This window comes from Carettochelys insculpta, chromosome 1, assembly GCF_033958435.1.
Source record: "Carettochelys insculpta isolate YL-2023 chromosome 1, ASM3395843v1, whole genome shotgun sequence".
In the NCBI taxonomy this organism is placed as follows: domain Eukaryota; kingdom Metazoa; phylum Chordata; order Testudines; family Carettochelyidae; genus Carettochelys; species Carettochelys insculpta.
Window position 1 is genome coordinate 239915841 of NC_134137.1, and position 13500 is coordinate 239929340.

The 13500-nt window shown below is 42.8% G+C and overlaps 1 protein-coding gene across 2 annotated transcripts in view; it reads right to left on the reverse strand.

Moving 5' to 3' along the window:
- The window catches only part of VWF (von Willebrand factor), a 233766-nt gene that overhangs the window by 23735 nt on the left and 196531 nt on the right, over positions 1-13500 (reverse strand). For both annotated transcript variants that reach the window (XM_075003060.1, XM_075003070.1), the window contains 3 exons: positions 9351-9461; positions 5181-5364; positions 3707-3747 (listed from right to left, as the gene is read on the reverse strand). In XM_075003060.1, the coding sequence (XP_074859161.1) occupies positions 3707-3747; positions 5181-5364; positions 9351-9461 (336 nt within the window). The remainder of the gene's footprint in view (positions 1-3706; positions 3748-5180; positions 5365-9350; positions 9462-13500) is intronic.

Genomic DNA, 13500 nt, shown 5'->3' on the forward strand with positions numbered 1-13500 from the left:
AAAGGGAGGTCCTCCACCTTTTGCTCTAAGTCCTTATGAGTACCCAAGGGTTGGAGTCAAGACGTGTGCCTCATGACTACCGTGGATGCCATGATCCAGGCTGCTGTGTCTGTGAAGTCCATTGTAGACTACAGGGCTATGCCGGCGATGATATGCCCCTCATGGATGACACTTGATAAGGGCTGGGCGTCCTTGATCTGGCAAGGCCAGGACTAACTCTTGGAGTTTGAAGGAGTTCAGGTGGTTGTTATTGGCTAGCATGGCCACATAGTTGGCTGCCTGCAGCAGTAGGAGTGCCAGACGAATAAACTTTACATCCCGTAACATTCCATTGTTTGCTTGATTTGTCCTGGGAGGGGAATGGGAGGTGGAACAGAAAAAGATTTCATTTTGTTGTGGATGGCATCCATCAGCGAATTTGGCTGTGGGTGAGTGAACAGAAACACTGTGTCCTTGAAGGCCAAGACACAAGAAGTCATTCTTCTGCTCTACTCTGCACTGGTTAAACCTCATCTGGAGTATTGTGTCCAGTTCTGGGCACCGCAGTTCAAGAAAGATGTGGAGAAATTAGAGAGGGTCCAGAAAAGAGCAACAAGAATGATTAAAGGTCTAGAGAATGTGACCTATGAAGAAAGGCTGAAAGAACTGTGCGTGTTTAGTTTGGAAAAGAGAAGATTGAGGGGAGACATGATAGCGGTTTTCAGGTATCTAAAAGGGTGTCATAAGGAGGAAGGAGAAAACTTGTTCTTCTTGGACTCTGAGGGTAGAACAAGAGGCAATGGACTTGAACTTCAGTAAGGGAGTTAGAAAAAGTTCCTGTCAGGGTGGTCAAACAGTGGAATAAATTGCCAAGGGAGGTTGTGGAATCTCCATCACTGGGGATATTTAAGAATAGGTTAGATAGATGTCTATCAGGGATGGTTTAAACAGTACTTGGTTCTGCCATTGGGGCAGGGCGCTGGACTCGATGGCCTCTCGAGGTCCCTTCCAGTCCTAGTGTTCTATGATTCTATGAAAGTATCAGTTGTCAGCTCTCTTATTCATAAGGGGGATGGAAGCCAGAGTTTGCCAAATAACATTGGTGGGATCCATGATGGCCTCATCCATTGGCATTGCCACCCTAGAGAAAGAAGTGGGCTGTGGGATGCAAAGGAATCTGTCTTGTTTGACTGGCACCTCCTGAAAATCCTTTTCCTGTGCCACACATTGGAAGAGGTCTAGGGAGGCTTTGGCATCATTTTTGGGTAAAGACAACATGGAAAGCACCACGTCATCTGGTGAGGATGAGAGCTGCAGAGGGGATTACTGTCCACCCTCCAACAAGGAGTGCTCAGTGGTGGATCGTTGGGATGGTAGATATGGTGCTGATGTAGAAAGATGTGGGGAAGGGGCACAATCCCCGGATGCCCCAGATGGTGCCGACGGCACTTGAGAGAGGGGTGACCACACTTGCCACAATGACCCCTGTGGTGCGGAGTCATGGTGATGGGAATAATGGTGCACAAACCACAGTTGGGGCAGTTGTGGGTATGCCATCGTGGGTGATACGTCTTGTTAGGTAGAGTGCATAGGACTGGACTGTTGGGAGGAAAACACCCTCCAACAGTCAGAACCACCCCTTCCTGGGGTAAGAGGTCTAGCCCCAATCCATGTGAAAATCCTGATCAGTGGGACAGGCATGGGGACACTGGCAGTACCTGGGAGGCCCAGTGCGGATAGCTTAGCAGTGCTGAACCTGGTGCTGGATACGATATCAGTGGTGAGTTGTTATGTTGCTGCTTCAACACCATGCCATGCTCTGGTGCCAGAGATTCCAGCAGGGCAATGTCTCGGTGCTACTTTGGTGCTGCCTCTAACATCACACAGGAGTAAGGCGATGTCTCAGACCTGGCCTTACTCATTGCTGGGTCCTGTGGTTAATGTGAGTGGTACAGCAATTTAGAATGGTGCTTTTTATGCTCCAGGTCCAGCATGGAGGTCCAGGTCTTGGTCTTCAAAGGATTCTTGTGCCCTGGGGTAGAGGCAGCTGAAGCCGGTGGTGCCGTTGGCACTGGAGGTGCTGAGTGCTTATGCCTCGCTTCCAAAAGCACTCCCTCTGGAGGTGCTGGCAGGAACGGTGCTAGGAAGGACACCGCAGATTTTTCTGCTAGCAGGGCTCACGAAGGCAGCACCAGAAGCCAGGAACAAGCTGGAGACAGGTCCGCCGCCACGTAAGGCAGAGGGACATTGAGAGCCCATACCTTTAGTCTCCCCCATTGAATCTTCGGTGGGCAGCTGCTCCAGATTCGCTGATTGGAGGGGCTTTTCATAAAGGTACATCTTGAACCTGTTGGCTCTGCCCTTTCTAGCTCTCACCATAAGGCTGGAACCATGGGCGCACAAATGAGTCTGGTGGCCTTCTCCCCACCCCAACCCCACAAGCAGCAGAGGCACATGGCTTCCCTGTGCATTGTACACTGCTTAGAGACTGAGGAACCTGGAGTGCCGGTGATGCAGCAACACTTCTAACACTACTAAAAACTTTTATTTGATACTGTCTAGCATCAGAACTGTAGCAGGGAGAGGAACTTGGATAGGGAGGCTACAGAAACTAACTGTGGTCATTTTTCAGAGGAAGCTCCATCTACAGCCGAGAATGGTAGAGAAGGAATTGAGGACTCCATGCTGCACGTGTGCCAGAAAACATGAGGAGGTGCTACTGAGCATGTGCAGCATAGGAAACCATGGCAATGGAAGAATCTCCAAGGGCCGGTGCAAGGATGCACTGACACCCGGAGTGCAACACCCACAGGTACACTACTCGAAGAAGGAATGGTATGACAGGGCCATGGTTCTGACAGGATCACAAGGTTAAGCACACATTACATACAAGTCAAGACTGAAAAGTGTTCTTATTGCAGTGCATAGTAGTTTCCTCAAAAGACCACAGATATTTGGTGAAAGTCATAAATAAGCAGCAAGAGAAAAATGTATGGACGCTCCTCTAGTTTAGAGATTAAAGTTTAGGTTAAACACATGGAGGGGAGGTTTGCCTGGAGGGTGATCAGCATATCTGGAATTCTCTCTTACTGGAGAATGTGGATTAAAGAATGGACAAGATAGCCTTGCATATACATGAGGTCAGATGCTTAACTCTGATCATACTCTCTGTCATGCATAGGCTTAAAGCAGACAAGATTTGAGGCAGTGAAGAAGGAATTTCTCTGTCCAGGCATTTTGTCAACGATCTGGAGGGTGACACTGACTCAGGTTGCAAGGAGCACTCAGAGCAGAGGAAAGGAGAGCATACCTCCACCCAGATGCTGCAGGGACCGCTTTTCTTCCTGTTTGAATCTGCTTTGCCCTGTGGGTGCAGCCAGGAAAGTTTTTTGCCTCTCTCTGGGATGAGCAAGGATGATCTATGAACACATCCCTCGCAATCCATGTCCTACGATTGTTTCCATCTGAATGCACTTACAAGGCCTCAGTCATCACAACATCCAACGAGGTGCCTGAGGTCATACAGGGCATTTGTGGCAAAGCTAGGAAAACAATTCAGATCTCTTTGAGCCCATGTGGTGTCTAACCACAGGACCACACTTGCAAAGTCTTGATTTGAGGAAGATGAATCTATAAACAGCATCTATATAGTAGCTAATTTATACTCTTAAATTCTCAAAATAATATTTAAATATCGTACATACATTTGACATGAGTATTATCTTACCGCAATAATGGTGCCATTCACTACACAACCATTCACAGGTTCTGGAAAAGAAAACATTTATTTCTCAGTATAACCAACAGCACTGTAATAGGTTTTATGTATTACAGTGCTGATCCTGCATGCCTTTTACAATACACAGCACTGTCAACGGGAGCTGTTCCTGTTTGACGTTGGCCAGGTCTGCCAGGGGTCCTAATTTTGCCAGTGCTGTCCTGAATTCCCCTTTGGAATCATCCTTAGTTGCCTATTTTTTTCAAATACAGGTTGAACCTCTTTAATCCGGAGCTCTCTTATCCAGCAACATCTGTAACCCAGCATAATTTTAGTTAGTTGGATGACCACTTAACATGGCTGTAGCCAAGTTTCCATGATCCCTTATAGTTTATTTACAGCCACCAGTCCTGGCTCTCAGTGATCTGTGCTGTTATTTCGCTGAAATTTGCCCATAACTGTCTTCTAAGAGCCCAATAAACAGTGGAAGCGTAGGGAATGTGCCAGACAATATTGACTTCCCAGAGTTTGGCAAATTCTCTCATCTGACACCGGTCAAGTCAACCTGTACATGGCATTAAGTCCCCTTCAGTTCAGGCTTCCCACTCCTAGATGATGCCCTGATGGATGCTCCCCACCTGCAGAGTGCAGCACTTCTCCTTCTACTCCCTACTCTCACTGTTCTCCCCCACTCCTACCCCAGAGTATCTTGCACAAGTATTTCTCTAGGCCAAGTTAAAGAGCAGATGATACTGAGGTTTGCATCTTACTGAAGACGAATTTTCACAACAGATTGGAAAAAGAGGCTGCTGAACTCTTCATGCTCAAAATCATCACATTAATACGTGGTTTGAACCAGGATGTGAATTTTCTAGGTCATTATTGGGGCTCGTTTGCATACTTGGCTTAATCTAATTCTTGACTCCCTCCCACATTTTCTGCCCCTCTACTCTCTGATTTACTCACCTTGATAATATTTATCTGATTTGTCAACCTCAATTACTATTTTTGGTTCTCTGTGCCTCAAATATTGAGTCTGTTCTGGTATGGCTGTGGTCTGAAGAAGTGGGTCTGTCCCATGAAAGCTCATCACCTAATATATTATTTTGTTAGTCTTTAAAATGCTAGCGGACTGCTTTTTTGTTTTGATAGCAGATGGTACAGTGACAACGAGAATGATCTGCAGCAAGGAAGGAATAACATGGCTCCTGCAACTAATCAAATTTGAATTTCTTCAGTTAAAGCCAGGATTGTGCGCTACAATCTGGAGGCTGATGCCGTTTGTATTCTCAATATTACAGGACACCTCAGATTAAACTTGTTTATACAACATGCATTTCCCAATGAGATGTACAAAATGAGATGTACAACATTTCCCAATGTTGTTTATACCACGTGCATTTCTCAATGAGATGTACAAAATCAGAGTGAGCCACAGATCCCGAACCCTCTGATGATGCCATTAGTAGCTGTGAATGCTTACCGCACTGGCAGTAGGGACAGCAATTTTTTATTCGGTCACAGCGCAACTCGTAGCCCAGCTGACAAGTGGGAGCAACCATGTGAGAACACGACACATTCCTTTTCTCAACAAAAACTTCATCGTTTACTCGGACACACTTGTTGATAACGCAAGGCCTGAGGGGGGATCGCCACTCTGTGCCGACCTAAGCATGAGAGATAAACATTATGAAATGTGGGTAGTGCGTGCACAGTGGACAAAGGAGGAGGTACCATAAAAAAACCCAAGGTGACAATCTGCTTAAGCTGTTGGACACAGACCCAAGCAGTTATTCCTCTATGCTTTAACTCACAAAATTTTCAGCAAGGCCCATGGAACCCTCCTGGTATGCAACATTCCTTAAATCCTGATGTAGGTTGTGAGGTCAAGGAATCAACTGCTGAATTTAGGGTTGACTGTGACAGACTTTGGAGAAAATTAACTGCATGAAAAATAAAGAGGTGGGACCATGGACAAGATTTAACTTAAAAAGTGTTCTTAGTGCCTGCTCTGGGTTCAGGGTGATTATAGGAGATCTGTCCACTTTGGAGAGGTACTTTGGGAATTCAGACTTACAGGGACTGAGCCAGACTTCCAAAATACGGCATCTACACACAATAGAGCCTATTATGAAATAGAGCCCTTGAGCTATGTCTACACTACGAAGATCATTCGAAAGAAGCTCTTCCAGAAGATCTCTTCCAAAAGAGCTTCTTTCGAAAGAGAGCATCCACACACAAAGAAGATCTAAAGAGTGATCTGCTCTTTCATAAGAGAGTGTCCAGACAGCCCCTGCTCTTTCGAAAGAGCAGGCCAGGGATCAAAAATTAAGACTGTTCTTTCGAAAGAAGGGACCTGCGGCGTATCTACACGTTTTCTTTTGAAAGGGGGCACTCTTCCTGAAACAGGAAAGGAACAGTGATTTTGAAGGAGCACCACATTCTTTCAATTTGATTTCAAAAGAATAGTTTTTGTGTGTAGATGCTCAATGGGATCTTTCTAAAGAGCCCCCCTCTTTCAAAACAATCTTTTGAAAGATCTTGTTAGTGTAGACGCTGCCTTGGATGCACTATGGCTTATTTCGAAATAGGCTCTGTACCCTGTCTACACAGCCCCTATGTTGAAATAGTTATTTCAAAATAGGCACTATTCCTTGGGCAATGAGGTTTACCTATTGCGAAATAAGACAACCACTATTTTGAAATTGTCTTGAAATAGCAGTTGTGTTGTGTAGATGCTAGGAAAGTTATTTCAAAATACCGTGCTGTGTAGACATGCCCATAGTTATACTCATCAATAGAAATGGATTCTATGGCTCACATAGGACCACTGAAAACAGTAGATACACCAGAAGATGAAAGCATGTTTCTTTGTAATTTTGGTTTGTAAAGCAGAGAATGACGTTAATCCATAGGATTGTCTTCAGTTAAAATGGGGGGATGGGGGTGACGATTTCGAGATTTTTGCATTATTATTATGGAAAGAAGCTGGTTTTCTGTGTAACAGGTGTAATGAAAAGTTAGCGCTGGATAACTGCTACACTACTCTCTTTGTAACTGCAGAAGCGGTTTAGCAAATCTGTTTTAAACTGGGGACGAGAAGCAGGAGGAATGGAAGGTCTACCATTCTAATATATTTATCTTACTATTTTGCTTCCCTAATGTTTTGATCCCCAACCACTGCACAGGATTAAGCAATTTAATGCTTCTACGGCAGGCAGAGGCTTGCCAAGGCCCACAGGGATAAGAGCAGAACAAAATGATTAAGATGAAGAAATACATAAGTGAAAGGGAAAAGAAAACCACTATCCACCTTACTTTGCAGGGGTCTGGGTTTTTCATTTACAAATTTATTTATTTTATTTATTTATTTCCAGCTATTCATTTACTGTTAAACTCTATGGAACAGTCACAGAGAAATTCTAGTCGATGCAGTGCTGAAAATAAAATGTTATTCTGAGCAGACAGAACAACAGCCCAGGCCACCACAGTTACTGGCTTCTTCATTCTGTCCTCCAGAAATATGTTTCAACTCTGAGTCACCCTTTTTAATAGGGGGAGAGAGAATTCAGTCTCCAGCTAGAGTTCTCACCCGATCTGCATCATTTGCCAATATATAGTTTTCTTTGGACATTTTCATAATGAAATGTTTTGATTTGTCGATTCATAGTGAGCTTTTCATTCTGAAATTTCAAGCATTTTTAAATTCAAAATGTTCTAAAATGCTTCAAATGGGATTGAAACTTTGTGTTCAATCCAAAATGGCTTTATTCAGCTTTATGATTCACTGAAAATTTCTGAAAAAATGCTTTCGGTTCAACCCAAAACAGATTTTATATATCATTTTTTTCAGAATTGTCAAAAAAATGTTATTTGTTCAGCTCTGTCTGCATCTCCATTCAGTCTCTGGCACCATTGAGTGCCAGGAAATAACCAGACATCCTCCTTAAAGCACACTCACCACCAGCTACTTAGTTCAAACACTTCACTGCAAAGACTTCATATGGTAATATCTTAGGGTCGCATCTAATCTCAGATAGATGGAACTAATGGTCTACAGCTGAACAAGTGTTTATAGGGATTAGCATCCTGTTACCAATCTTTTGTTCTAATCTTATGTACACAAAGGAAGGAGGGGTGGTCCTTTAGAATTTGCTAATATTAAAGAGTGTTTATAACCAGAACTGAGTATTTAAAAATCACTTTCTTTTCAGGATTACTTGATCTGATTTTTGAAGGCTAAGAAAAACTCAGTTTACATCGTTCATGCTCCACATTTATGGACAGCAGACATTAATAGTTTATCAGTGCTCTAATGCCATTAAATTCCACCTGACTGGTGATAAGGGAGTGTGGGTTTTTTACAACAGAACTTTGTTATCCAACAGCACTCATCCTACAGGAATGTTGAGACTATCTGTCTGCATGTTTTATAGCAAAATGCTATGACTTCAGGAACACAGAATCATGTACACTGTCTCTGTGCTCTATGCTGCTGTATCAGATTTCAGAAGCAACAAGGAATATTTATATTTTGAAAGGCAAGCTCCCCACCCCACCCCACCCCCTGCCAAATATTTGAAATTAGAATGCCTGGGAGAGAAACATATAGGAACAAATTCAGCAATGCACCAGGACATAGGCTTAATGTTAAGCAGACGTAGAGCTGTCCAAATAATCTTCCCCCCAGAAGGGTGGGAGGTGGGAGGGTTGTGGCCAAACTACAAAAAAATTAAGAAATTGGTTTAGGTTGTTCCTCCTCCTCCCCCACTCTCAATCCTCCTAACCCCCATGCCCCGCCCCCCAAAACAACCCTCAATTTTCTTGGCAGAACAAAACAACCATTTGGATTCCAAATTAAATATTTCATTTTTATTTGGGACATTTTTAAACTGCCTTTTTATTATTAAAAGCAAAGGACGTTTGGAAATGCCATTTGCAAATCTAGCAGAAGTGATGGATCAGCTCACCTTGTGCCCTACAGGTCAAGAGACTCATCTGGGACCAGGGGAAAAGCAAAGAATTATTTGTACAAAGCAAAAAAGCTTCAACAGGCCAATGGAGACCCCCCCCAAAACCAAAATATTCCATAGCCACGTGGTCAGGATCCATACCTCTGACGGGGAAACCAAGTTTAAATCCCCATCCATATCATGCAGAACAGAGATTTAAGTCAGTGGCCTCCTCCTGCATCCCAGCTGAGTCCTCTGGTGAGGGCCTATACAAGGTATTCCTCTTCCTCTTCTGTGCTCAGCCAAGAGCCCCCGCTGCTGCTGCCCATGCTACTGCAGCTGCATGGCTGTTCAGACCTATGCTGGTGCTCACTGCACTCGAGACAGTATGTGTTGGCATGCTGAGCCCCTAGCTCTGTGGTGTACATGCAGCCAAAATCACTCTGTACCTCAGCTGGGCATAAATATCACATGCGCAGAAGCATTGTGAGGCTTAATTCAAATTTGTAACATGAATTTGAAGATGTGAGCTGATATTACTACTAAACATAAACTAAACACAGACTTGACAACCAACTGATTTGTTTACGCAACAAGCAGCCCATATCTTTTCTTCTACAGGAGAGAAAAACATTTGAGTTGTGCCTTCTAAACAAGGAGGACCAGGTACATTGTTAACAGGACGTAGCTCTTGACCTTACCTCGTAGAAATGTACATCTACGTCCCCTCGAGACCATGGAGACTGTTCTTCACACATAGTCTTTTGACATTTTCCGCAACACTCCCCCTCTTGCTGGGTGTATGCGTATCCCTGTAGGAGGGGAACAAGGCAGTGTTTATAGTTATATTAGAAACCCACAAAGGGTAATGAGACAATTGATGATACTGTAATATGTTTCTTGCAAATGTAATGTTAAGGATGTGTCATGGTACAATTTTGTTGTATACAGGGCAGTTCAAACAACTAGAAGGACACAGGAACTGCTGTAACAAAATAACCATGTCCATGAACACTGGCCTATAGCACATGTTTCAGAAGAACTGTGAAACCAAACCCCACCCCGCTTATTGTGCAATGCTATTAACTATAGGTAGAGACTTCCAAGAGATTATCAGCTGCTGATTTGTTTACTGAAGCCATTGAATTTTTCTCACTAACTAGATTTACTGCAGTCTTAATTCTTATTATGTGTTGTCCATTTTGAATCTTACTCAAGGCATGGTCCTTTGAGGATATAATCATCTCTGGCGAAGTGCTGAGCAGCCTCTGTTTCAATTCAATAGCAGTCAATAATGCCTAGCACTTTGCAGTATTATTATAATTAATTACCAAAATAAGGATCAGGGCTCCATTGCTCTAGGTTCTGTAGAAATCATATAGTAAAAACATGGCTTCTGTCCCAATGTGCTTACTAGCTAGATTTGTGACACGATTTAACAGGTAGAAGAGAAAAACAATCAAAGATGGATGGGGAGGCTGAGGTAATATGAAAATACGCATGTTTTAGTCCCTACACTATTTATTTCAATATCATTTTGCAGCAGTGAGTTCCAAAGTTTAATTGTACACAAGCATTTCCTTTTATCCAGTTTACTTTTGTTGTACATTGCCCTCTTGTTCTACGGAAGAGCAAATTGAGGCATTCCCTTAGCCTGTTCCTCCCATTTTATATATCATTCCATTTATTCCTTGTCTATGCTGCAGAAGATCTGAGACACTCCACTATATTGGAACTTCCCAACCCATGGCACCCAACTCACAGGAGTAGAATATGAAGAGGTGCCCACTGGCTTGGACCCAACAGGTTGGGGAAAATAGCAGCAAAACCTCTCAGGTCAGGTTGACACTAGGGAAATAAGTTGATTTCAGATATGCAATTCTAGCTATGACAATTGTACAGCTAGAATTAACTTATCTGCAATCGACTTACCTGGGCACCCTCACTCGAATTTCTCCCATCATCCTCCCTCACTCCTCACAATAGCAAGGAGTGGAGGAGTCGATTGCTGATCCCAGTTAGGTTGATTTTGCATGCAACTACCAGACACATGAAATGAAATTCCAGAAGATTGACCCTGAGCAGGTCGATGTTCTGGGTAATGTAGATATGGCCTCAGACACTATGGCCCAGAGGGAGCAAGCAAAGGGGAAGAAAAAACAGCAGAACATCTTTTCACCCTCCTCCTTCATGTCTCATCCATCTCAGAGGAGTTCCTCCCTTGCCTCGAATCTTTTGCTTTCACAGTGATCAGCTCTGAGGGAAGCTCTCAAGTGGCTGCAAAGAACTGTGGAAGAGGGTAGGACTAGGGAAGAAACCCAGTTTGAGTCCCAGGTGAATAAAACTTTGAGAATCATGATATCATCTCAGTTTGAAAAAAAATCATCTGTATAACTAGGGGAGGGTAAACTTAGGTTTTTTTAATGATATTACTCTGATCTACAACTATTATCAATAAGAAAACATGAAACAAAAAACGGTTCTATCATCTTCATGGTTGCTAATCAGAACTGACAGCAAAAAGGAGGGAATTCAAAGTGAAGGGTGAAGCAGAATAATTTTTTAGTACATTCAATTGTCTGACTGGGCTTATGCCAGGGGTGAAAATAACTTATAATTTCTTGCAGGTACTGTCCTATTGCATCCTAGATCCTTGCCAGCTCTTTAAAAAGCTCCCTGCTAGATTTTGCCTCAGTTTAGCTTGCTCTTGTCAGAGCTAGGTACTGGGGTAGACCTGCTTACTTTCACCTCTGGTTTATATCCACCCGACAGGTGGAGAGTTATTCGGCATGACAATAGCCAGAAAATTGCTTTTGGACTAGGAAAATGTATTGTGTGATAATTTCACTGGTAGTTTGGCCACTTCCTTCCTTCATAAAATAACCAACTACCACACCGTGTAAGACACTGAAACAATCATCTTTATTTCTTAATATGTGGGTTTGAAAACAGTACAGCCCAATAGGCAGAGAGCAGTTCTTCTTTCAGTACTGAGCTGGCAACATGATGAGATGAATTTGAGACGACAACTAAAATATTAAATAAGCTCAGTGCCACCTTTCACTCTGGTTTTACATCGCCAAAGTGAGTGGGTGCTTTTTCAGAAGGTTCTACATGGATTTTGCAAGCCTTGACCCTATCATTCCTATTCCAGCCATGGTTAGTCCTGCCACCAGCAATATCAGCCTCTTTTTACACACAAACCAATCTCTGCCTGGAAGTGACCTTGCGTAATGAATGACTAAAATCAGAGTGCAAAGCTGATGGAGCTTTCTAATACACAGATGCATTTAACAGAGCTCTTAGGGAGATGTTTTGTTCTTATTACATATTTCAGTTAAAACACAATTTTTACTGTTTTTGTCCTGTTTTTTTCATCACAGTTTTTCAGGTTTCCAATGAAAAATTTCAGTTTGAAACAAAATACTTTTGGTTTTCAACAAAAAGCACAATAAAAACACAAACTTTATAGGAATTCCTGTTTTTCCAAAAACCAAAACAAAACAAAATAAAATCTTTCAAGAGGAAATCTTCCTCTAGCTCTAGTATTTAACAAAAATTCAAAATCACCTGCTGAGGAGAGATGTGAACACATTCTAGCCTGTTAATATCTACAAACAGTTTGCAAACACACTATACATTTGATCCCTCACTACTGAACTCCACAATTGGTCCCTTAAACATGGCTTCTTTTACTTTTTTAAAGTACATATCACCTAGAATGGGAAGGGACCTTGAGAGGTCCCTGCACTCACAGCAAGACCTATCACCACGCCTATTTTTTTTTTAAAATCACACATCTGCCAAACCTTTGAAAGTCTCCCTCAGAGCTTGAGCTCACACCCCTGAGTTAACAAGCCCAATGCTCTAAACACTGAGCTATGCCACCCTGCAAGTGGGACTGGCCCCAGACCCTTGTAAGACCCCCTCAGGGACTGAATGAACAACCATGGGTTTACAAGGCCAATGCTCTAATTATTCAGCTATTCCCCTCCCCCGCCGATAAATTACTTTTATTACATCTTTTAATATGAATATTTTATGCTTTGTCCTGCAATGTGATCCATGTGAACCAATCTCTCAAGGTCATAGGGCTTCACGAGGTCACAGAAGTTTGCCCAGATATATCACAGTGGAAGGCATAGCAATAGTTTAATTTTGATTGTGTGTGTGATGTGGTGCTACTAAATTTGTTGTTTTACATTGCTTCTGTTTGTTATACGTAAGAGCATCTAAGGCACATGACAGATGCTTTTTATCTCTGTTATATATTCGAATACACAAATAAAAATACATTCATAAGCAGTGTTCGCCTAGAATTTATGGAGTTTTTAATAAGTGAATCCTGGCTATTGGGGTCTGAAATTCGCCATCTATGGCCCATTTAACAAAGAAAACTTTGCTGGATCCAAAGAAAACAGGGTGAAAATAGCAGGTTTGAAATGTATTTGTGAAAATTGTTTCCCTCCAACTTGTTGCCCACCTACAGGTGCAAATGACATCTTGGCGCTGTGCAACTGGAAACCAGATCCTCCAGGATGGAAGTCTGTCTGGGGAATTGAAACTCAGCTGGATAAAGAATCAGAACACGTACTGCTGGGAACAACCCTCCACTGGACAGTGTACAGATACGAGGATCTACAGGACATCTACCCTGCCCCCTCCCTGGCTTCAGCATCTCCATTCAGCCCCAGCCCATGTGTCTGCATGGTGGCGTTTAGCACCATAAAGTGAGTTGTGCTGCAGTGCATTTGAAAAATGCAGTATAGACATACCCCTACAAGATACAATGGTGATGAGTGCCACATAAATTTCTGGATAGATTAGATTAGACTGACTAGACAATCTTTA